This window comes from Camellia sinensis, chromosome 5 (genome assembly GCF_055761805.1).
Source record: "Camellia sinensis isolate YWXY chromosome 5, ASM5576180v1, whole genome shotgun sequence".
In the NCBI taxonomy this organism is placed as follows: domain Eukaryota; kingdom Viridiplantae; phylum Streptophyta; class Magnoliopsida; order Ericales; family Theaceae; genus Camellia; species Camellia sinensis.
This window is the reverse complement of record NC_138965.1, coordinates 187971425-187996331: the sequence shown is the minus strand read 5'-3', so window position 1 is coordinate 187996331 and position 24907 is coordinate 187971425. Positions and strand designations below refer to the sequence as shown.

Sequence of the window (24907 nt, the reverse complement as noted above, 5' to 3'; positions counted from 1 at the left end):
CTTCCCTATTTATTTTTTAAGTTATGGATAAATTAGTTCGGTCGCAAAATTGTGCTCAGTAGTTCGGTTGAGCGCGCAGTGGAGTGCCTGGGCAACCTAAGTCTGCAAAGTGGAAAACAAAGGGGTTAAGCACAGATCATTGGACCGTGCTACAAAATAAAAGCAAGAATAAGAGTCCTACTTCAGCTATGTGGGATGCTACAGGTTCTGTCTCGGTTTCAACAAGATGCTTGGTAGCTCGGATTGAGCAGGGGGTTCGATAGCTCGGTCTTGGCGAGCGATTCGTTATCTCGGTTAAAGAGAAGGCTCTGTTAGACCAGTTGAGCCTCTAGGGGCAGCTTTCTGAGTTCGGTCTAAAAACTTAGAGAGCTGGCTTAGCCCCAAAGACCTAGCTCGGTCGAAAATTAAGGTTTCCTAGTATGCTAAGTGCAGACTTAGTTCGGTTGGATACCTCGGCTAAGGTCTATCAAGAAGTGGTTTGATTTATTGAAACTACTGGTACCAACATGGAGTGCTAGTTCGGTTAAGTAGTCCGATAGAATGACATCGACTACAAACTACTTTTTAGTTCGGTTATATGGTAATTGAGGATCAAACTAAGTGTTCTGCAGACAGCTTCATGAAGTTCATGGGGTTCTTATGAAGTTTTTCCCAGAAAACGTAAGGTAGAGCAAGAAAATATGTTTTGCAAAAACAGAAACAGTGTGCCAAGAATGAAAAAAAGCAGATGCAATGACCACAAAAGCAAAACAGGTTTGAAAAACTTACCAGGTAAAGAGAAGGAAATGGAAGTAAAAAAAAGCAGCGAGCACAAGCTTCACAGTTGCAAAGGATGGAGAACAATGGAGGCAAAAGGAGAGAAGAAAGAGTGAATGGTGTAAGTGATTCAGAAACAAAGGGTTGTTTTGTGGAAAGAGAAGGGGCAAAAGGCGGGAACTGTTCAAAATTATGCGAAGTACGAGGGCGGCGTGACAGCTGCAATAGGCCAATAAGGGCGTGCCACGTGTCATGAAAAGGAGAAACGATTCAGTTGCTGTGATTGAAGAGACGTTTTGACCAGACAAGCAGAGCCCGGTGTGGAATGAGCTCGGCTGGATAGGCTAAAAGATTTTAGCTCGGCTGGAAAAGCTAAAGGGCTTGAGCTCGGTTGGAAAAGCTAAAGGGTTTTAAGCTCGGCTGAAAAGGCTTAAAAACCTTAGCGCGGCTGGTTAAACAAGTAATCCCTATCATGCTATGCATATGGAATTAAGGGGCAATTGAGAGGGTAATTTATATGGAAATTGGGCCGAGCTACATAAATGGGTCGTTGTGGGCCTCAGTGCGAAGGGCTGAGTAAAAAGCCGTTAAAGTTACTCCGGTCCCAAAGAGGTTAGCCCGGTCACTATGCTAAATCTTATATCGGTTAAGGCGCAGTATGGTTAGTTCGGTCTAAAAGCCTTGCTAGAAGTTAGATCGGTTTAGACTTAACACTGTTGACACAGGAGGAACTGGGGTAAGAACATTGAAGGTGGAACCGAACTAACGATAGTTCGGTCTACTCCGTGGCTCGGCGTGATCATGATTACTTCGGTTATATTGGAATTCGGCCATGATAAAAACCATCTCACTTGGTTTAAGCAGTGAGGGGGGTGTTGAAGGATAAGCATTATCTTTCAGGAGTATGAATCCTAGGAGGACTCTACATGGAGGAGTAAGAGTCCTACTTGGATTGTGCCACACGGAACCTATAAAAGCTCACAAACATCACCTATGGAGAGGTAACACAACTTTGATTCTCGAATTCACAGAGCTTCTTGTCTACTTGTCTGTTTTTCTGACTTAGGCATCGGAGGGGTTTCGGCACACACCCGCCGGCTAGCTCACGCTTGTGTTTTCAGGGAGTAAAGTGACGTTGTACGGAGGAGCGCAGACTTGATCAACAGGATTATACGAGATGATTTATTTCTTTTCCGTACATGTGGTAAGGAAAAAAAAAACATAATAAAAAAAACAAACAAACAAACATACCGACCACACATCACTAGTAGACCTCACCCATTTAAAACTCCTCTAAAACTCTCTTTCTAAAACTCCCAATCTTTATTCATTGCTCTTCAATGACATTGCTGAGAAAGAAACCCCAATCCATTGCAAAGCAACTAAAGACTTGTCTCCCAACTCCAAAGACTTATTACGCTTTGCAAGTCTTTAAAGATTAGTTGTCTTCGAATTCTTCCATGTTCGTTTTCTTTATATCAATCTTTTCTTTTCTTCCCCATTTATAGCTTGTTGGTGTGGTGGAAATTTTTAACCTAAATTCGTAATTAAATTTAATGGAACAAAATAAAAATAAATAAGTATTGGAGATACTCGTATAAATTGTTTTTATTGTTACTTAATAAGTAATGTACGACGAGTAAAACTTACCATTAATAATTTAATTTTTTTAGCAGGAAATCCAATATATGAATTTATTTCTTATTTATTTTTTCAATTCAAGACGCGAATAGTGACTCCCATGTGTGTTTTAGATTTGTTTGCGAAATTACAGTTTTTTAGTGTTTTTTTTTGGCTAAGATACGAAGTGAAAAAACTAAAGTGTTTAAAAATATTTTTTTAACTTTTTATGAAAAAATGTGTAAAAAGTGAGAAAAAAAATAAAAATAAATTTTTAACTTTTTATATTGATATTTTGATTTTTTTTTTTTTTTTTTTTTTTTTTTGCTAATCTAACCACTTTGATGTGAATCTCATTGCATTGTGTTTAAAAGCGAAAAAATAAAATAAGAAAACATGAAAAGATGATCTATCGATTAAAGTTTGGGACAAATAACATCAAGAAGTCTAAAGCAGCTTCTTGGCCGAGACCCCTGATTGGCAATTTTCTTAGTTTGTGTTTTTGGCTTAGGCCCCATCGTGACCAAAAATAAAAAATGAAAAAATAAAATTTGACGTTACATGTTAAAAAAAACTCTTTTTAATCGACTCTATTAAAACTAACTTAAAATTAAATAAAAAATATAGAGTACATACATGTTAAAGGGAAAAGCCATTCAAAGAAAGTGCTGAAACTGGTAAATTCAACCCCAGTTTCTTTCACTATAATATGACTGCAATTCACAGATCAATACTTTTATTAACAAAACTCAAACCATCCCAAAGAAGACTGCGATATGTTGAATATGTGAATGAAGGAGAACACAAGTCTTTGTTAAGGAAATAATCCAATCAAATCTTTTGCCAAGCAAAATTTGCTCGGTAAGGAATTCCATCAACAAATCTTTTGCCAAGCAAAATTTGCTCGGTAAGGAATTCCAAAGTTGAACAAAACCATAAACTTTTATCTTGCCATACAAAATTATCTCGGCAAGGAATTCTGGTCTTTCTGTCAAAATGATTGTCAATTGCCCCTTGGACTGAGATAAATCTGTTTGGCGAGGCAAAAATGCAACAATTTTGGTTACAAAAATAGAACTAAGAATAAAATTTCAGATTGACAGTGTTCCACGTTCTGGGAATAGATCGACCATTTATATCCTGCAAATTTTATGCCCCTTTTCCTTGGCCTTCTTATTGACTAATTCCAAAACCGAACTCCCTTGATCTCTTCTATAGTTGTTTGCACAGCCATCCTCTGCATTTCCTGCCGGCGAGCGTGTTCCTCTAAGACATCCCTCAGGTCTTTCGAACAGCCGGAGCGAGAATATCTCGACGCTGTCGTTGGATGTGAGGGGTGGTAACTGCTGTCTTGCGTGCGAGATGTCGTCACTGGCGCGATGTAGTCTCCAGCTTTGAAGCTTCTTGTAATGGAGAGTGAAGGGGTACGGCGCCTATTTTGACTGCCGAACGGCGGGAATGGCGCGTGTTTACTGTGGTTTCTCACTCTAGCAACGGCCTTTCCCTTCATCTGGCGTCTCATGGCCTCCACCTTCGTCGCCATTTTCTTAATGATGGTATCTTGGTCTCTCAACTTATCTTCCAGGTGCCAAGTGTGTAAATCTCGCTATCAGCGACGCTCTTCTGCACTGATAGAGCGCCTAGAACTCCTTGCGTGCTTGTCTCGCGCATTTCTGGGAAGACCTCGCGTGGAGGTCTGCAAACTAGCCATCATTGGAATAGCAGGCATGCCATCTCTGCGCTAAACAGACTCTGGAGTGATGTTGTTGATGGCAGACAGCGTAATGTTGTCATTGTCTGCCATAAAAGACAATCGGAAAAGCTTGGAGGACAAGGTTTTGTCTGTCAGATTCCCACAGACGGCGCCAATTGTACGAGAAGCAAATATCCGTCGTTGTCTGTACTCCTTGTATCCAAGCTGCGCTTCACTCCAATCGACCTGAGAACACAATAATGGTGAGCTATCTGGCGATGCACTACCGGAAAACCCTCCGACGATCAAGGTAGCACCCTTTTTTAGAGAGAAAGAGGAATGTAGAGAGAAAGAGAGTTGGTATAATTCGCCTGCCCCTTTGAGTGTAAGGTTGCGTGCCTTATCTAGGCTGCTACCACGCCTCCCAAGGTTTTGCGCACACTACTTCTGTTGTCCTCATCTGGACAAGCGGTTGTACTGCCCTCTCTATTCCTTACACGTGTACGCATCAATATCGCCAAACAGCAATGGCCAAACTGCCAAATGGTATTGACGCACACCATTGTCGAGTTTTTCCTCTCGCACTCCAATTGGACCTGGCAATTTCCACCAAGCTAGGCATAGCCCGGTTAGTTCCAGCCTCAATTCCGGCCGACCATCAGGGTCGAGCTCAAAAACTAGCTCGGTTCGCCCAACTCCATTCGTTCCTGCTGACCTTGCTCAGCCTTGGACCATGGCTTCACCTAGCTTAACTTAGCCTGGTCCAACTTCCGAACCTTGGGTCAACTCAGCCGCATGATCTAGAACATCGGCCAAACTGCCCTCGGCTGTGCCAACTCGGTCGCGTAATCCAACGGCAAGGCTCAAGTCACAACTAGCTCGGCCCGTTTGCTTGGCGCAAACTCCCCTCTCATTCAAATTTAAAGTATTTTATGGACATTTCTACTCTTACAAATATTTTTTAAATGGTTAGCAATTTAGTGATATAAACATTCATATTTTACAATGTGAACATTCACATTGACGTATGAATGTTCACATTGACAGTGTGAACATTCACATTGACTTGTTAGCATTCACATTGATGGTGTGAACATTAACATTGACGATGTGAACATTCACATCAAGGAACATCCACACTATAAATGTGAATATTATTAGGGCTATTTTGGTAACTATATCACTCATAAGACTTTGTAAGAGAGGGTTCAAGAAAGGAGTTGAGAAATTCGAATTCTCTGGAATATGATAAGAGGCTTAGATTCTTCAATAATCTCAACTTAGGAACACAACAACAAAGGAGATGATGGAGATAAGAGATTGGGTGAAGAAGAAGGCAAAATGGCTAGAGAATAGAATAATGGCAAGGCTCTCCCATTGATCTCCCACTTTCACTCTCAAGGTTGATAATGGAGAAGGGAAATTAGTTCTTTCCCAAGAGTTAAAAATCTCCAAAATCCATCCCCTGTAAAGCTATGGGTGGGTGCTATTTATAGGCACCTCATGATGTAGGATGGAGCCCATGTGCAAGGCACATGGGGGATATTCTCTCTAACCACCTTGTCCGAGGGGGTGACCTCTCCGAGGAGGTGACTTCTCCGAGGAGGTGACCTCTCCGAGGAGGTGACTTCTCCGAGGATGAGAAAACCCCGAAGAGGAGATCACTCCCTCGGCGAACCCTTCTTCTTAGCCACACCTAACCAATGATCCCCAATCATCCCAAAGGGTCAGGGGTAGTCCCAGAGGACGTCCTGCCGCAAAATATTGCCGAGTCTCATGGACCCCCCGGGGTCGTGCCACCTCGACCCGGGTATAGGCTAGTTTAACCGAAGAGTGAATTTATCTCCACTCACCGTCTTCGGGATCGGGTCCTTTGTTCGAACTCCATTACGCCCATGGTTCTGGTGCGTAGATCCCGGAAAGCTCCGAGCCCGCAAGTGTTCTGGGACTCATTAACGGAGCGACTTCTAGATTGCGTCTGAATCCGTTCGAAGCCAAGTGTTTCGAACCTCTAGGTTCGTGGATCCGAACCCTTTCGAATCCGAGTGCCTCGGATCTCTAGGCTTGCTTAATACCCTTTCGAGTCCGGGCCCGAGTAAGTCTCTAGGTTTGTGGATCCGAACCCTTTCGAGGCTTAGAGCCATTCAGCCCGTTTGACGGCGATAAATCCAAGCCCACCAATCTTGGACTTGCGATAAATTCGGGCCCACTAATCTTGGGCTATTGGGCCTAAATAATTTAGTGGGCTTAAATTAGCCCCTCTTACATTTGCCCCTTGCGTGTATGAGAAATTTTAAATTTCTCAGACATGCATACTGTCATTTCTTCGACCCTGTTTTGCATCACGTTTCCCAAAAAAAAAAAAAAATATTCTGTCACGACAGTGCCTATGGATAAAGTTGATGACGCACTTCAATTTACAGAAAAAATTGACAAGCAAAAATTAAATTTACCCCTGTTTTTTTTTTTTTTTTTTTTTTTTTTTTTTTTTTTTTTTTTTTTTTATATACATGCATATATATATTAAGAATATCTGAGGGCATGTTCCATGCATCACACCCCTTTTTTTTTATTTATTTAAAGAAGAAGACTAAACCCTAAATCACAGCTCACATTTTTGCCCACAGCCGCCTTGCCTCTCTCTCTCTCTCTACAGAGGCCAACCCAGGCTTTTCTTTTTATCTTTTAGAAGGCTCAACACCAGAAGCCACTGCCGTGCTCCCCTTCTTCAAGACCGACCCAGCTTTCAACATTTTCAAAGAGGCTCTTTTTTTTTTTTTTTTTTTCTGCTAGCTCACACTGTCGCCAGCTCTAGTCCGTCTACCTTGCCGCCGTAGCACTGACTTGCCATCACCTTGCCCCAGCTCCGACGTCCGTGCGTATCGCGACCCAAGCCGCTGCTCACCGTGGGTGTTTTACTTCGGCTCATCGACGTAGCTTCTGATCTTTGGATACACCAGATCTTGGTCCTGCTTCGCCGGCGACCACCTCCACCAGTTCCAGTCAGTGCTGACTAGCTTTCCTTGCATCGCGCAACACTCTAGTGAGCCAGATGTAGATCTCCCCTGTGCACGCTACCAGCCAGCTCGTATGGCCTGCGCGCCTTACGTCCGTCAACTGCAACCTCGTTACTGCTTACAGTCGCGCCTGGCCAGCGCCGACCACGCCGCCCACTCAACGCGGCGCCGGTCTGCCCAACTGCTCTCCTTCCCTACTAAAATGGCGAATCAACAATAATTAACGACTCGGCCACGGATCCTCGAAGCTGCGTCTTTAACGGTAGCCAGTCTAATAGCCGCTCACGTTTTGGCTCTGGTTTATTGGATTTACAGCTTGGCTACTGAGAAGCAGCCTCAGAGAAGAAAGGAGCATTAGATCCAGTTTAATTTATAGTAACAGAGAAGGGAATCTTCAACTCAACAGTAGTTTTGATGGTATAAATATATACTTGGAATCTATATTCTTGGCTTTTGGCATGACTAGTGTTCTGATTATATACATCTTCAAATCCTTGCTTGAGATTCGAGACTTTTATTGATGGACTGATATAAATAAATCTTTAACACTGGGCTATTGAATTTCATGACATTGCACTCCTGCTAATATTTAAAACTTGAGCCCGTGCTTTGATGATTTTGATACAAATAGAGCTATTGAAAAATATTGATCACTCGTCGGTTGTTTCAGTTTTTTTTTTACTTTGCTGTTTGACAAACTTTGGGCAAATATATATATATATATATATATTGATTATCATATATATATTATTTTTTTTTTGTTTAGAGCTCGGATTACCCACATTAGCCTTGGCTTGTGCACAATCAATTGTTGCTTCCGGCTTCAGCTTATCCGACGTCGACCACGCACGTTCGCCCTCTCAACGCAACGTGTGTGGTTCTGCCCAACCTAGCTCCACATCGCTGCTTCCGGCTTCAGCTTATCCGACGTCGACCACGCACGTTCGCCCTCTCAACGCAACGTGTGTGGTCTTGCCCAAGCCTAGCCCAGTCTTGTTGATTACAGTCTGTAAAGCCTCTCTGATCTTAAATTTCCAGTATCGGCTTCGGACTTCACCTCTCTAACTGCCCAAATTTGTAAGTATGACATTCGACCCCCTCTTCCGAATATAAATATATTTAAATATATATAAATATATTTTTGTGGCAATGTAGAGGGCTCAAGCAATCTGATGAAAATAAAAATAAAATACATAAATAAAAACTGAATCTGAATATGGACTCAATTTTTGTGGCAATCCCAATGATATATTTTTTTTAGCTCAAACACCGTGATTTTGGCCATATGAAAACATGCACTACCACTTGAAACCTTATTGAGGTGCTTGGCTTGAACATAATTTGTTGAACTTTATCACCGAGGAAAGGCCGAATATAACTTGTTGACTAGTATTTGAGCTCCATTTTTGACATGGAGAGAGAAAACCCTGGACTTATGAATATGGACTTTGGAAAGGACATTCTTGTAATTTGCATAATGATCCATTGAATCTTGCTACTGATAAGCAATGTAATATACTTCGGATCTCGGGCCTGAAATTTACTATTGAACTTCACTTTGTCCAAATTTTGAACCCCGTATAAATTGGACCTTTAATATAGAACATAGTGACTTTAAGAAATTGACCCAATTGAACTTCATCATGAAGCGACCTATGACATTGCACCTCTTGTTGATGATAGAAGACGAAAATCTATATGTTGATGATGCACATATCGGTACTGTAATTTTTTTTGAGCTTGAGGAACACCCGAGAAAAAGAATTGTTGATGATTTCCTGGGTTGAACCTGGACTCTTGGTGTAAAAAAAAAAAAAAAATTCCTCGTAGAATTTGTTGAATTCATGGACTCTCAGAGAAACGAATAGTTGATGCCGAAATTTCATTCGAATGTGTTGCTTTAATTCCAATATTCTGAATTTTAATACGGTCAATTCCTTACTATTTATACCTGTTATTTCAGCCATATGTCTTCTCGAAAGAAACCCGTAGTCCCGGGGTCATCAGAACCAGCTCTCATGAAAGAGAGGGATGTACCTCCGGCATCTGAGTGGAGGAAATCTCCTTATTTTGGTCGGAAGGACCCCTTCTGGCGGGCGGCTACCTCCACCACTTCTCTTCTATCTCCGAAGGCGGCTCCATTATGTCTCACTGAGGACACTGGCTCTGGACATGAGGCCCTCATTTCTCCTTCCTCGGTGCTACGCTTTCGGATTGAGCGGGGGGACTTTCCGTACTGTTATCCTCAGTTCAAGGCCTTCTCAAACCCTCCTTTCGGTTGGCAAGAGTGGGTCGATGATGTCCTCTCGGACAAGAGCCTCTGTCAACGGCTTCAGGAGGCCCGGCTATTGATCCCGGTGAAAATATCTAGATCTCTATCCATCCGTCGCAACAATGCTAGCCTGGAAGCCATGGCTCTTCGGTGGAGCACCGAGACACACACCTTTATACTTGGCCAGCACGAGATGGGGCCCACCCTTGAGGATGTGTTCATGTTGCTGCGTCTGGAAGTGACCGGCCCTGATGCCTTCGACCCTGAGCAGACACCCCCCGAAGATGATTCTTTGATCCAATCTCTGAAGCTAAATCTTCAAACTTGTGGTCGGTGGAGTTCTGTTTTTGATGGTTCAGCGAGGAGGACTAGTCGAGTAAGGACGGACCGTGCCTCCTATACTGCATGGATCCGTCACTTCTTCAAGGATCTTCAGCCCTTGGCCAGAGATGCTGACCCTGACTCTCGGGAGTATGAGGCCGGTCCGATGTATGGCTCCAGGCTCTATTTCTTGGGATTTCTGGCTTGCTTCCTTTCATTCTTCATTCTTCCGAGCACACCTCCGGATTCCCTCAATCCTTTCGTCTTCCCCTTGGCAGTCAGGCTCTTCAGAGGAGATCGGATCCCTTTGGCTCCACTATTTCTTGGGAATCTCTACTATCGGCTGGATTTACTACATCGAGATATGGTTCGCTCCGTGGGTCGATATGAGCCTGTCTCCTTTATTCACAGCCAGTTCTTGCTATGTTTCTTCTTCGAGAGGTTCCCAAAATTTGCCCCTGCTCCGACTGTATTTGAGGCGGAAGTTCTTCGGGAGAAAGTGGATAAAGATGGCATCCCCGTGCTCGATACTGATGGGTCTCGGACATTTGAGAAAGCGAAGTCTTGCCAGCCGCTGATTACACGGTGGTCACGTACCATTTCCACCTTATCCTTGAATACTCTGGTGGATGATCCCCGACGCTTTGTGGCACAGCCGTATGTATGCCCACCTGTGGGTGTGGCCACACCGCTTATCTATCATGGTTCCTCCCGCTCGGTGTCCTTTCCTTTGCCGAAGAACATCCCTGCACCCTTTGTTGATATGCTGATTATGATCCGTCCGAGTTCATTACCGGTGTGGCATGAGGAAGGCGTTGATAGTGCCGTTTATAGGCCTGACCGTGTAGCATGTCAATTCGGGTTTGATCAATGTGCCCCGGGGCCAGCACCTCATTTATTATCATTTTCAGAGAGCTACGGGCGCTTCAGTCGCCGGCTTGTACACACCGTGCTTCCCATATCCGGCTCTTTGACGATGCCAGGCTTGAGCCGAGTAGGGGGTTTCACCCCCTCTTTCAGGCGGTATTGGCAGAAGAATATCGATGCGTTTATTGCATTTGTCCAGAGCAGACCGACCATATGTTTGCCTCCGCCGATTTATAAAAAGGATTCTTCTCTTCGGCTACCCGAGAGCCGAAAATCTGACCACATGTACGAGGGTTTCTTCACTTCATCTGCTCCAACTGACCCTTCTGCTCGGGCATCTGCTTCTAGCTTGGCAATTACTTCTCCAGAGCCAGTCCCTTTGAATAAGGCGTCTGGTCCTCGGACGACCCGCCTTAAGAAGATGGCTCACAAGAGGACTTCTGATGCCAGTCCTTCCGCTCCTCGCCTTTCCAAAAGGCTTCATGAGGTACCCGAAATTCTTGATTTGAAGCTACTTTCCTTCTTGCGACTATACCTTCTAAAATGAAAACTTTTATTTGCTCATGTTGTGTAGGATCCTGCGGTTGTTGACGTTCTCGGTACCGTGGCTCCTGGCCATGCTGCCTCCCCCAGGCCGGACTCAGACTTGGATGACACCCTCCCTTTGTCTGCAAGACTTGTGAAGATGTGCACCCCTCGTATAGCAGTTATAGATGACGATGATGATGAGGCTGAGTCCTCCGATCATTTTTGTGACCTTATTCCACGCACGCGTCGTCATCGCCCTACCGTAGCTGAGGAGGAGCACTACCTTGGTGACGAGTTTGTTGGGGCTCACCGTTCTGATGTTGAGATTGCTGGAGGGACTGATGCCACAGAAATTGATGTCGCGGGCCATGCTTCTAGAGGCGATGTAGAGATGAGGTGCGCCTCTGGGAATGGTGTGGAGGTGGATGTGCTAGAGATCTCTGAGACTCGCTCTGGCACTTATGGTGATTCTCATCCTCCGGCCCTCCTTCCTTCTTCAGGGATGACTACTACTGTTCAGGCTTCATCAGACATTGAGATCGATCAGGTGGTCTCTACACGACCAAGTGACTTTGTTGATGCTAGGAGTCCTTCAGTTGCCCCTGCTTTGCATATTGATTCTCCCTCTGGTAATCTTTCTTTCTGAAGTTTGTCATTTACTTATATCTGTGAGAAATCTTTACTTAAATGACTTTCCTGTTCCCTACCTCTAATAAGGCCTTCTTATCTTTTCTTCAGTGTTAGCTGCTAACGGGGTCTTGCCTTCACCTACCTCAGACTCTGCTCCAGTGTTAGCTGCTACCGGGGTCCTGCCTTCACCTGCCTCGGACTCTGCTCCGACTCTCTTTGTAACTCCTCACGGTTCTCCTTCTCAAGGGGGAACACCTGCCTTTGAGACGACTGCTAGAGGTTCTTCATCGCCAGTGCCTTCAAATATTTTGGATTTGAATCTCAGTGATTTCCACATTGATAGTGATGCTTTTGGTCTTTCCCCTTATCGTTCGGCATTCTCAGGCTCGGGACCTCTGCCGGGAGTTACCCCTCCGGGTGGTTCATCTAACCCGATAGACATTGGGGAGATTCCTGAGACTAGCAGCTTTCCGGCCCCAATTCCTCCTTCAGCTTCTGGCAAAGTATCATTTCTCCATTATTGGGTAGCTCCTGAGTTTGCTTCAGTTCTACAGCTTGTGCATTCAAGTTACTCGGAGACCTTTGCTTCATTTGCTTGCCAGTGTCCACTCATTCAGACTGCTCTTCTCGAGTCTTTTGCCACTATCTTATATAGCTTGGACACGCAACGGTTGTGTGACCTTAATGGAAAAGTAGTCGAGACGGCGTATCAGGGGATCTCTGACATGGAGCGTCACCAAGTGGACTTATCATGGCTTCGGAAGCGCCTGGATATAGCTTCGAACGCCAGTCATCGGCTGGAACTTATGTCTGTGCTTGCCTCTTATCGCACCTCTATAGATGAGACAAAGGTAACTCTTCGTGAACTTGAGTCGGGTTATGCTCGGGCCTTGGAGACTTTAGAGGCACACTCTACTGTTTGTCCTCCAGATGTAGATGTGACGGGCAGCTTCTTCGAAGGTGTCTTTAGGAAAGATTGAGTTTTTTTTTATCATTACTTTCTTGCCCCTTTCGATAAAAATGTTTTATCTAGGACAATGCAATGAAATGACAAAATTTTTGTTGTTTGGATATTTTCGCATTGTTTTCTCATTCTACTTGATAAAATATTTATTTCGAATGATAGAACAATCATATGCACATGTTTATAAAAGCTGAAATATTCTCATTAGTTCTTCAACTTTCTTGACAAAAGCATAATAGATTCACTGTAAGTGATGGGATAAAACATACACCATAGAGAAAACCAGCTTCTTCATAACGCAAGGGAAATACAACCTTTAGACAAAGTAAGAAAGTGAAAATGAATTTCAACATAGATGAGTCCAACTATGGGTAGTAATGCTTGATAAACTTTGCATTGAGCGGGCCAGTTCGGAAGCCGTCTTCAACCCTTACAAGTTTGTAGTACCCGCTTGAGCTTGCCTGAACCACCTTGTAGGGCCCTTCCCATTTTGGAGAAAACTTGGGTAAAGGCTGTCCTCGCATGATTGGGTCTACAATCTTCCATACTAGATCACCTTCTTCAAACTTCCTTGGTACCACAGTCTGGTTATAGGCTCGGGCGATGGACTCATGATACCTTTCCATGACTTTTGCAGCTCTGTCATGCTTTTCCTCTAATGCTTCCAATCTGGTGGTTCGAGGCTCCAATACCATTCCCGAGGCGAGAGCCATTCGAGCAGATGGCGTTTCCAACTCTATAGGTAACACTGCCTCGGACCCATACACAAGGGAGTAAGGAGTTGCTTGAGTTGGCTTTCTCTTCGAAGTGCGATACGCCCATAGGGCTACTATCAACTGTTCGGACCAAGTCCCCCCAAACTCATCCATCATCTTGCTCAGAATCCTTATCAGTGTCTTGTTTGTGGCTTCCGCCTGCCCGTTCCCTTTTGGATAGTAGGGTGTGGATTTGTGATGCTTCACTTGGTAAGTCTCTAGGAGGCTCTTCACATCTTTGTTTATGAAGGGAGTGCCGTTATCCGAGAGGATGGTGTTTGGTACTCCAAATCGGCAAATGATATTCTCCTTGATGAAGTTCGCGACTGCAGGCCCCGTAGCGTTCTTCAGAGGAATTGCTTCGACCCATTTTGTACTCAATTCTGTGGCTGCGAGAATCCACTTGTAACCCTTAGAAGATGTGGAGATGGGCCCTATCAGATTAAAAGCCCAGGTATGGAACGGCCATGGCGTTCGGATACTATGCAGGTCTACAGCTGGAGCATGGATCAAATTTCCGTGTTTCTGACAAGTCTGGCACCTCTTCACGTGATGGGATGCATCTGACTCCATGGTCGGCCAGTAATACCCAAGGTGTATAAGTTGCTCGAACAGCCGAGCCCCTCCTTGATGTTCAATCTCGTGGGCTCTTCCGAGGACTAGATCTGACTCCTCCCTGGAGAGACACCTCAGGGGAGTGCCCTCAATACTTCTTCTATACAGCTTGTCCTGATCAAGAAAGTACCGCCTCGCTCTCCTCTTGAGGTGTGCAATGTCCCTCGGGCTCTCAGGTAGTGTTCCCTCTTTGAGATAGTCAATGTAGACTTGCCTCCAGTCAGGGGTATCAATTTCAAAGCAACTCTCATCCTCCCGGATGTATGACTGACACTTGGGGCATTCCTTCTGTAATTGATTCGAGTCCTTCTCCATCTCGGGCCAATAATAACCTTGTCTTTGGATTCTTCTATACAGACTGATATCCCCATCCCCGCAAGACTTTTCATGGATCTGTTGTAGTCGGAAGCTTGCTTCTTGTTGGCCAACACACCGGGCTAGGAATCCGGTACCTCCTCGGAAGTAAAGTTCACCTTGAATAATTGTGAATTGGGCAAGCTTGGCCATAGTCATTTTTCCAACTTTGCTTCTGAGTTGTTCGAGGACTTCTCCTCTCCAGTCTTCCGGAAGGCCTTTGTCTTCGGGTATTATTGAAGGTTCTGTTCTCTTTTTGATAACAATTGTTGCCTCTTCCTCTGGAATGTCAACTCTTGCCCCTAATGTTGCGAGGGCATCTGAAAACTTGTTGTCGGAGCGAGGCACATGCTCTATTTCAACCTTCTGAAATTTGTCAAGAAGCCTTTGAACTGTTGTTCGATATGTGGCCAAGGCAGGCTCCTTTAAGACGAACTGTCCTGAAACTTGCTTCACTATCAGCTTTGAGTCCCCCCGGATCCGAATCTTCTTGATACTGTGCTTCTCAGCTGCTATTAAGCCTAAAATAAGAGCCTCATACTCGGCTTCGTTATTCGAACAATGGAAATCCAGTTTATAAGACAAATATAACTTTTCCCCACTTTTGCTTGTAAGGACTATCCCGGTTCCTCCCTTCCCTCCGGCTGCTGCTCCGTCAAAGCCCAATGTCCAGAAGCTTTCCTCGGAAGCCATAGCTGCATGCACCTCTCCTCTTAATTCTTCATTCACTGGTTCATAGTCACCACTTGGAAATTGAGCAAGGAGATCAGCTAAGGCTTGGCTTTTGATCGCCTTGGGGGCTACACATGTGATCTCGAATTCACCTAGTGCTAACAACCATCTTGCCACCTTCCCGGTTAGAGCAGGCTTACTGAGGAGGTATCGGATTGGATCACTTTTAGTAACAATCTGAATCTGGTGTGCTAAGAAGTAATGTCTGAGCTTTTGGGCAGTGAATACCAAAGCTAAACAATGTCTCTCTACCGGAGTATATCGGACTTCTGCTCCTCGAATCTTCCGGCTGATGTAATACACCGGGCGTTCTGCTCCATCTACCTCTTGGACCAATAATGCCCCTATGGACTTGGGGGTTGAAGTTAAATACAACATTAGAGGCACCCCGGGCTGCGGGGCTATCATGGTCTGAGGCGAGGTCAAGGCTGCCTTGATTCTCTCGAAGGCCTTTTGGTGCTCCTGGTTCCACTCGAACTTGGCATCTCCTTTTAACAATGAACCGAAAGGCGCAGAGATCTCTGCCAGTGCTGGGATAAACCTCCGAATATAAGACACCTTCCCGAGGAACTTCTTTAACTCCTTCTGAGAATGTGGGGGAGGCATTGCTCTGATAGATTTGACCTTGTCTTCATCTGCCTCGATACCATGCCTATGTACAAGAAACCCGAGGAACTTCCCGGCCGTCACCCCGAAAGCACATTTGAGAGGATTCATCCTCATTTTGAATTTCTGGCACCTCTTGAATACCTTCTCAAGGTCTCGGAGATGGTCTTCTTCTTTCTTGGATTTCACCACTAGATCATCAACATAATCTTCCACCTCATGATGGATCATGTCATGAAAGATTGCAGTCATAGCCCTTTGGTAAGTTGCACCGGCATTCTTGAGTCCGAAAGGCATGACTGTATAGAAGAAGTTTCCGAGAGGTGTTCTAAAAGCAGTCTTTTCTGCGTCCTCTTCAGCCATCTTAATCTGATTATATCCACTGAATCCATCCATGAATGAGAACATCTGGTGTCCCGAGGTAGTATCCACGAGGGTGTCGATGTGAGGAAGAGGGAATTCATCCTTCGGGCAAGATTTGTTCAAATCTCGAAAGTCTACACATACTCTGATTTGGCCATTCTTCTTCTTTACTGGCACGATGTTTGCTAACCACGTGGGGTACTGTATTGGCCGGATGAAACCAGCCTGTTGAAGTTTTTCAATCTCCTCCTTAATCTTTTCTTCGAGATCTGGATGATACTTTCGAGCAGCTTGCTTAATTGGCTTGGAGTTTGGGAACACATCAAGATAGTGGGAGACTAGGTCAGGATCTAGTCCGGGCATTTCCTTATATGACCAAGCAAACACATCTGAGTATCGGCTTATCAACTTTAACAACTGTTCCCGCTTCTCTGGGCTAAGGCTCGAACTTACGAATACCGGCCTCGGTGCATCTTGTCCATCACTCAAATCTACTTCAATAAGTTGTTCAGGCTGAGGCTTTGGCCCATCTTGCATGCATTCTGGAGCCACTTCAGGTTTTATTACTATATCATTGTCAGGAGGCTCTTCTTTTGACTCGGAGTCGGTGACTGAAGAAACCGACTCCCCGCACCTTCATAAATAGTACACCATCTTGCCTCCTTCTCGAACTTTCATCACCTTCCGAGGAATAGGCGGACTTTCTGGTCTAGACATCGCCCGCTTACTTGACTCTGCCATCGGCTCCTTGTCATCTTTGATATCCTCCCAACGAGGAATTTTGACCCCTCGAGGCTTAGAGGTGGTGGGAACTTCTTCGACAGCCAGTTCGGTGAAGTAGATGGCATCAGAATAATGAGCTTCATGGATCTCGAACGGCCTTTCTGTAGCCTGAATTGTCACCGTCTTCTTTCCCCATTTAGCCTTAACACACTGATGATAACTTGATGGTACAGCCCCATATCTATGCATCCAGGTCCTCCCTAGAATGATGTGATAATTTGCCTCAGAATCGATAATATGGAACTTGGTGGCCGAGCGAATCTCTCCAACGGCTAAATCAACTGTTACGCATCCGATAGTAACTCTCCTTTCTCCACCGAAGCCAGTGATGACTATCGGCTGCTTCACAATGCGTTCTTCAGAGATTCTGGCTTTTTCTAGAGTAGCGCGAGTCATAATGTTGATAGAGGCTCCACTATCTAGAAAGGCCCTTTTGAACTCAACCTCGTTAATAAAAACAGTCACATAAAGCGGGCGATTGTGAGAAAAAGGATACTTTCGATCAGCCTCGGAGAAAGTAATGGCACTAGATTGCTCTTTTGCCTTCCTCGGGATAGACCCCTCAGTCGACATGCATTCCTCATGGTGTGCCTCGGCTATATTAATGATAGACTTGGTGATTTCCGTTCTTGCCTCCCTGGAAAGTCCAAGCTGGTCAAAGAACTGCTTGAACTTTACACAGTCTTGCAGGGTTTTGGCATAGTGATCCGGATCTGTTTCCACTCTTGGAGGCTCGTAGTTAACCATCTCCTCGGTCTCCTCAAAATAAGATGCCACATAAACATGGTGTCCTCCTCTTCCATAGTATTCTTCTCCTCCTTCTGGATCAAAGGGATCTTTGCCATGAGTCATAAATGTTCTGCCCTCTGGATCGAGAGCACTTCCATAGTAAACTTGCTCACCCTCTGGCTCGAGGATGTCGTCCAGATAACAGTCATCGTCATCGAGATTAGCGATAGCCTCGATCATTGGGCCTTCATAAGCTATCATAGCAACATTCTTGCCCTTGTCTCGGTGTTGAGGATATGGTTGTTCTCGGATGTCTTGAGTCCCTCGCTTTTTGAACCTCAATTCGTCTGCCTCGACTTTATCTCTGAAGATTTTCCTGAGAGTCCAACACTTCTCTGTCGGATGTTTCAATGTACGATGGTAGACACAAAATTCAGGGCTCTCACGGTCCTTTTTTGATGGCATTTCTTCAACATAAGGCAATTTTAGCTCTCCGTCAGCCACCCATTCCTTAACTAGAGCTTTCACTTCCTCGATTCCACATGGATAAGAAACATTCCCCTTTTCACCATTATATTGCTTTCTTTTCTGGCCCCTATGACCTCCTCCTTGTGAATTTCGAGTATCCGGGGCAGAGGCAGCAGCAACGGTAGGTCCACGAGATGACTTGAGACTAGTCTTGTAACTGGCTTTAAATCCGGACTCCTGAGCCTGAGGGATGCTAATGTTCCGAGCTGCTTCTATTAATGCCGAGAAGGTGGGTAGCTTGTGGTTAACTAGAAACATTTTGTACCTGTTCAATGCCCCTTCTAGACAAATTTGAACCAGATAACTCTCCTCAACTGCTTCATGACAATCCACGGCCTTGTCCTGAAACCTTTTGACGTAGTCAAGGATGTCTTCACTTTCTTGTTGCTTCTCTTTACACAATGTAAGTGTGGTCACCTTCTCCGCCACTTGAAAGAACTTGGAGTGGAATTTGTTAACCATTTCCTCCCAACTTCGGACAGAGTTTGGGGCCAAATTAACATACCAACTATATGCTCGGTCGGTGAGGGACTTAGAGAATTCTCTCAGTCGGAGGACGTGGTTTGAACCATGAATACCTAGAGTCTCGATGAATCGCACAACATGTTCTCGGGCATTTCCTTGTTTGCCGTCGAACTTGATGAACTTCGGCACTGTATACCCCTCAGGGTATGGGTAGCTCAGCATCTCAATGGGGTAAGGCGGCTTGACGTCTGGATCAGGCAAAGAGGGTAAGGTCCTCTTGCCCCGTTCAAGATCGAACATGGCCTGCACATCGGCGAGAGTGAGAAACTGTTGAGGGAGAGAGTTTGATGGTGGTATTCCCGGGACTTGGCTTATGTACCCGAAGACTGAGCTAGGGGCGTCTTGGCCATTCTGGTGCTGCGAATTCATCATTGGTGAGGACATTTGACGATACTGGCCATCAGCGCCTATAGACATGCCAGTTGGTGATGGGATATTGAATTGAGGCCCGTAAAGTCCACCGTACGGCGCTGCTATACCGGGTTGTGCTTGCAGATTTGTTGTTGGCACCAAAGGAGGCCCGCTTGGTGCTTGGGTAACATTTACTGGTGGCGTGACAAGATTATGTACGGGCAGAGCTCCCTTTTGCGCCATCACGCTCCTTATGTTTTCCTGGACACCAACAGTCGCCGGAGCACCATTCATTACACTAGAAACTCCCCTAGTCACCATCGGATCTTGGCTTGGCACGCCATGGAGCCCGGGTATGGGCAAACTGCCGCCGCCTACTGTGGTTTGAGCATGTGTTACTGTGGCCGTGTTGCCATGAGCCATAGGCTGATTGGGGCTTACTTCTCCTTGGATTTGATTTTGCGCTCCGGCGGGAATAACTCCACCACCAGTTTGATTTCCGTTTGGCGCTGGTGCAAAGTTAGAACTCATCACCAACATGGTGTGGGTGAGATTCTGAAGAGTGGTAAGAATCTCCTGTTGAGTATTTTGAAGTCCTTGAATGGCTTCAAGCAAAAGTGGTTGGTTTGGAGCCGTGGTTCTGTCATCACCACCATTAGAGGATCCTTGTTGGTGAACTTCATCTTCTCCTGCCATCCTTGTTGGAGTTGTGTGGATTCCAGATCTCGTTGAGACCATTAACCAATCCGCCTCCCCAGCAGAGTCGCCAAAATGTAAGAGAGGGTTCAAGAAAGGAGTTGAGAAATTCGAATTCTCTGGAATATGATAAGAGGCTTAGATTCTTCAATAATCTCAACTTAGGAACACAACAACAAAGGAGATGATGGAGATAAGAGATTGGGTGAAGAAGAAGGCAAAATGGCTAGAGAATAGAATAATGGCAAGGCTCTCCCATTGATCTCCCACTTTCACTCTCAAGGTTGATAATGGAGAAGGGAAATTAGTTCTTTCCCAAGAGTTAAAAATCTCCAAAATCCATCCCCTGTAAAGCTATGGGTGGGTGCTATTTATAGGCACCTCATGATGTAGGATGGAGCCCATGTGCAAGGCACATGGGGGATATTCTCTCTAACCACCTTGTCCGAGGGGGTGACCTCTCCGAGGAGGTGACTTCTCCGAGGAGGTGACCTCTCCGAGGAGGTGACTTCTCCGAGGATGAGAAAACCCCGAAGAGGAGATCACTCCCTCGGCGAACCCTTCTTCTTAGCCACACCTAACCAATGATCCCCAATCATCCCAAAGGGTCAGGGGTAGTCCCAGAGGACGTCCTGCCGCAAAATATTGCCGAGTCTCATGGACCCCCCGGGGTCGTGCCACCTCGACCCGGGTATAGGCTAGTTTAACCGAAGAGTGAATTTATCTCCACTCACCGTCTTCGGGATCGGGTCCTTTGTTCGAACTCCATTACGCCCATGGTTCTGGTGCGTAGATCCCGGAAAGCTCCGAGCCCGCAAGTGTTCTGGGACTCATTAACGGAGCGACTTCTAGATTGCGTCTGAATCCGTTCGAAGCCAAGTGTTTCGAACCTCTAGGTTCGTGGATCCGAACCCTTTCGAATCCGAGTGCCTCGGATCTCTAGGCTTGCTTAATACCCTTTCGAGTCCGGGCCCGAGTAAGTCTCTAGGTTTGTGGATCCGAACCCTTTCGAGGCTTAGAGCCATTCAGCCCGTTTGACGGCGATAAATCCAAGCCCACCAATCTTGGACTTGCGATAAATTCGGGCCCACTAATCTTGGGCTATTGGGCCTAAATAATTTAGTGGGCTTAAATTAGCCCCTCTTACAGACTTATTGGAATATAAAAAAATAATATGAATTAAATGAAACATAAGTAAATAGAAAGGGATTTATAAAAAAGTATCCCTTTATTTACCCATTAAAATTGGTTGCGATAGTGGTTGAATTTGAATACAGATGGTGTGGTGAATTTTTTTTTTTTTTTTTTTGGTCCTTCCAAAAACGAGATGAAGATATAATTGTGATAAGAAGGCTATAAACATCTTTTGTCTTGTTCGTTAACAGAGTTAATTGTTTGTTTTAGTTTAAAATTATAAAGAAGGTATTGGCATATTTTTTAAAAAATACCCTAAAATAAAATAGTGTTATTGGACTCTACACTAATAAAATTAGTTAGGCAAAATAAAAAAAATGTTTTTTTTTTTTTTTTTTTTTTTTTTTTGTGTGTGTACTTTTAGACTATGTTTGATTTATAGATTTGGAGAGGATTTGGATAGACTTTGGAAAATGAACGAGAAAATATGTGTAAAATGTAAGTCAAATATAGTTATATTTTATTTACATTTCATTTATATTTTTCCTTTTCAAATATTTCTTCAAATTTATAAACTAAACATAATCTTACTTATCATTTTGCCCAACATGATTAGAGTTGCTCTTAGGCCACATTTGTTTGGTAAATTAGGTTGGATGAAATGGTTAATGAAATGATGGTTAGTGAAGAAATTGTTAATATGGGAATTGTTAGTGAGGGGATTAAGTAAAAATGTGTTTATTTTGATGATAGTATAGGATATAATTAGTGATGGGATTGTTAAATTATTTTTATATAAAATAAATAAATAAATTATTTTTATATTAAAAAAATCGAAACAAATATTAAAACAAATAGGTGCAATTGGTAAAAAAATAAAATTAAATTAAAAAAATAAAATTTTTATATAAAATAGACTAATACCCTCACTATTTTTTTAATCTCACCTAAAACTCAGCCAAGCTAATCCCCCTACTGAAGCGGATTACTAAGCTCCTTAGACTATCAATTTGCCCTCCTATTTCACTACCAAACATGCTGTGGGTGGGACTCATAGCTATCAATTTGCCTCCCATTTCAAGTCATGAAACAAACATGGCCTTAATCTTTTTATAAAAAAAAACAAAAATTTATTTGCAGCAGCAGGCTTTTTTTTTTTTTTGGGTAAGTTATTTGCAGCAGGCTTGTTAGGCTGGTATGTCCAATTTCTTGGTGTATGCACTTAGTTAGGTTGTGTTTGGGTAAAAAATTATCAGTAGGTCCTATTTTTGAGATTTATTATCCATTAAATCTTATTAATAAATTTATCAGATTCTCTTATTTTTGTAAATAAATTTATTAATTCGGACCTGTAAATAAATAAGTTTAATTAATAGAACTGATTGGTAAGTGCCCTTTAAAAAAATAAATAAAATGTGAATATAATATAATTATATTTCATTTATATTTTTTTCTTTTCGTTTCTTTTTTCAAAATCTTTTATTCAAATCCAATGACCATTTAGTTAGGTTGTGTTTGGATAGAAAATTATCGATAGGTCCTATTTTTTAGACTTATTATCCATTAAATATTATTGATAAATTTATCAGATTCTCTTATTTTTATTAATAAATTTATCAATTAGGACCTATAAATAAATAAATTTAATTAATAGAACTGATTAATAAATGCTCCTTAAAAAAAATGTAACTATAATATAATTATATTTCATTTATATTTTTTCTTTCTGTTTCTTTTTTCAAAATCTTTTATCCAAATCCAATGACCATATATATTTTTGGTGTGTAGATTTGTCTTCCACAAGACTAAAAGACTTATTTTGGAAAATTAGTTAACAGTCAAGTTTTTTTTACCTTTTATAATCACATACATTTTTCATATTTTTTTCAAGAAAAGTTTAAAAAATAAAAATTAACTTTTAACTTCCTTCTTAAAATAGGCCTAAAATCAGCAGATATTTTCTATTTTTTGTGTGAAAAAATGGGCCTTGTTTGACAAAATGTGATTTTAGGTGCAATATCAAAAAGTCAACAAATATTAAAAAATTAAATATTTATTTTTATTCACTATACTTTTTACATATTTTTTAATAAAAATTTAAAAAATCATATTAAATATATATATTTTTTCATTTTATATTTTAATTAAAAAATTAAAAAATCACCAAAAAAAACTTATTTCCAAATGATGCCTAATGAACGAAAACGGTTCTCACTCAGTCTATTGCTCTTAAGCAATGATAGAAAGCTCTAATATTTAAATTTTAAAGAGAGTTCTACACATGTGACCAAAAAAAAAAAAAAAAAACACAAAAATAATAATAATAATAAACACAGACACACACATCAGATCAGAAGTGGAACTCACCTATTTAAAGCTCCAGTAAAGCTCTCTTTCTAAAATTCTCAATCTTTATTCATTGGTCTTCAATAACGTTGCTGAGAAAGAAATCCCAATCCATTGCAAAGCAAGTAGCACCCAAGAATTTTTCCAACTAAAGACTTGTCTCCCAACTCAAAAGACTAAGCTTAGCAAGTCTTTAAAGATAAGTAGTCTTCGAATTCTTTCATGTTCCTTTTCTTTATATCAATCTTTTCTTTTCTTCACCAATTATAGCTTGTTGGTTTGGTGGAAATTTTTAACCTAAATCCATAATTAAATTTAATGGAAAAAAATAAAAATAAAAAAGTATTGGAGATACTCGTATAAATTATTTTTATTGTTACTTAATAGGTAATGTACGAAGAGTAAAACTTACCATTGGTGATTTAATTTATTTAGCAGGAAATCCAATATACAAGCGTCTCAAGCTAAATGAAGAACTTGGGTTGCCTGACAATATGAATGACGAGGCAAATGAAAGTGCAAGGAAGATGATTATGGTTGGCCTGTGGTGCATACAAACTGATCCCTCACACCGACCATCAATGAGTAGGGTGGTGGAGATGCTAGAAGGGAGCCTGGAGTCCTTGCAAATCCCGCCTAAGCCTTTCTTGTCTTCTCCCTCAAGATCACCAGCAGAATCTTCAACTACACACACACACACTTCATAACATATTGTGTGATTCACGATACTCCATGGGCAAAATTAGCATTTCCAGTGAGAATTAAGTAAATTGTATCACTTGTGTGGTTCTCTACATACATCTCTCAAAACTAGGTGAATTTGTAATGCTTGAACAATAAATTATGATTAGCTTTTATCTACAAGTAGTTATTATTCTATAAGTGCTCAAGTCCTGACTGGATTAGCATTCCCATGACTAATAATCCTAGAATTACGAATTCGTTGGATTATGTATCCTATCTTAACTAATAGTCAAGTTTAAAATAATTAATCCGTACTTCAATTATTTAACCAAACATTGGATTAATAATTTTATTGGATTATTAGTCCAATCCCAAGCTCATGTCCACCCAAACAAACATGACCTAATTGTATTATGAAGGCCTTCCAAGGCCTGAAGAAGTAGTCATCCGTTCTTTAGAATTCACATTTTCCTAAGGGCTTGAATGCTAGGCTGGAGCTAGTTACATTCAGTAAGATTTAAAAATAAATGGTATTTCTTGATCTTCTCTGACATTGAAAAAAAAAAAAAAAAATTTCTTGAAACAATGTTTTAAGATATATAATTTAAAAGAAAAACATTTACAAACAAAGATTCAATTGTATCAAGAACGTTTAGAAATGATTATTTTTTTTTTATGTTTTAGAGGATTTTTCTTTTAAAAATTAGTTAAATTAGTTTGATTGAATAGTTAAAATAAGAGTAAAATCTATTTTACTCTTGTGGTTTAACCTCAAAGCACTCCACCTTCCTAGCGTTTAAAAATAGCCAAATACCTCCTTCGTTATTTTGCAATTTATCTCCTTGCCGTTAATATTTATGTTTAAATTGACAGAATTTGTTTTACACATGCCAAGATTCACAATTGACTTGGAAAAAAAATTCAATTAAAATTAAAATACAATATCAAATGACAAATATACCCTTTTAACTCCTTCCCAAAACCCCCAATCTCTTCTTCTTCCCAAAAACCAAACCCTAACCCTAGCCATGTCCACTA

At 42.4% G+C, this 24907-nt stretch overlaps 1 protein-coding gene across 1 annotated transcript; it reads left to right on the top strand.

The window, feature by feature from the left end:
* Positions 1-11092: 11092 nt before the first annotated feature.
* On the top strand, positions 11093-23892 carry LOC145791949 (uncharacterized). The gene is made up of 3 exons (XM_082872405.1): positions 11093-11703; positions 11813-12271; positions 23573-23892. Exons 1-3 carry the CDS (start codon positions 11232-11234, stop codon positions 23890-23892), a joined length of 1251 nt encoding a protein of 416 aa, XP_082728531.1. The 5' UTR covers positions 11093-11231.
* The last annotated feature ends 1015 nt before the right edge of the window (positions 23893-24907 follow it).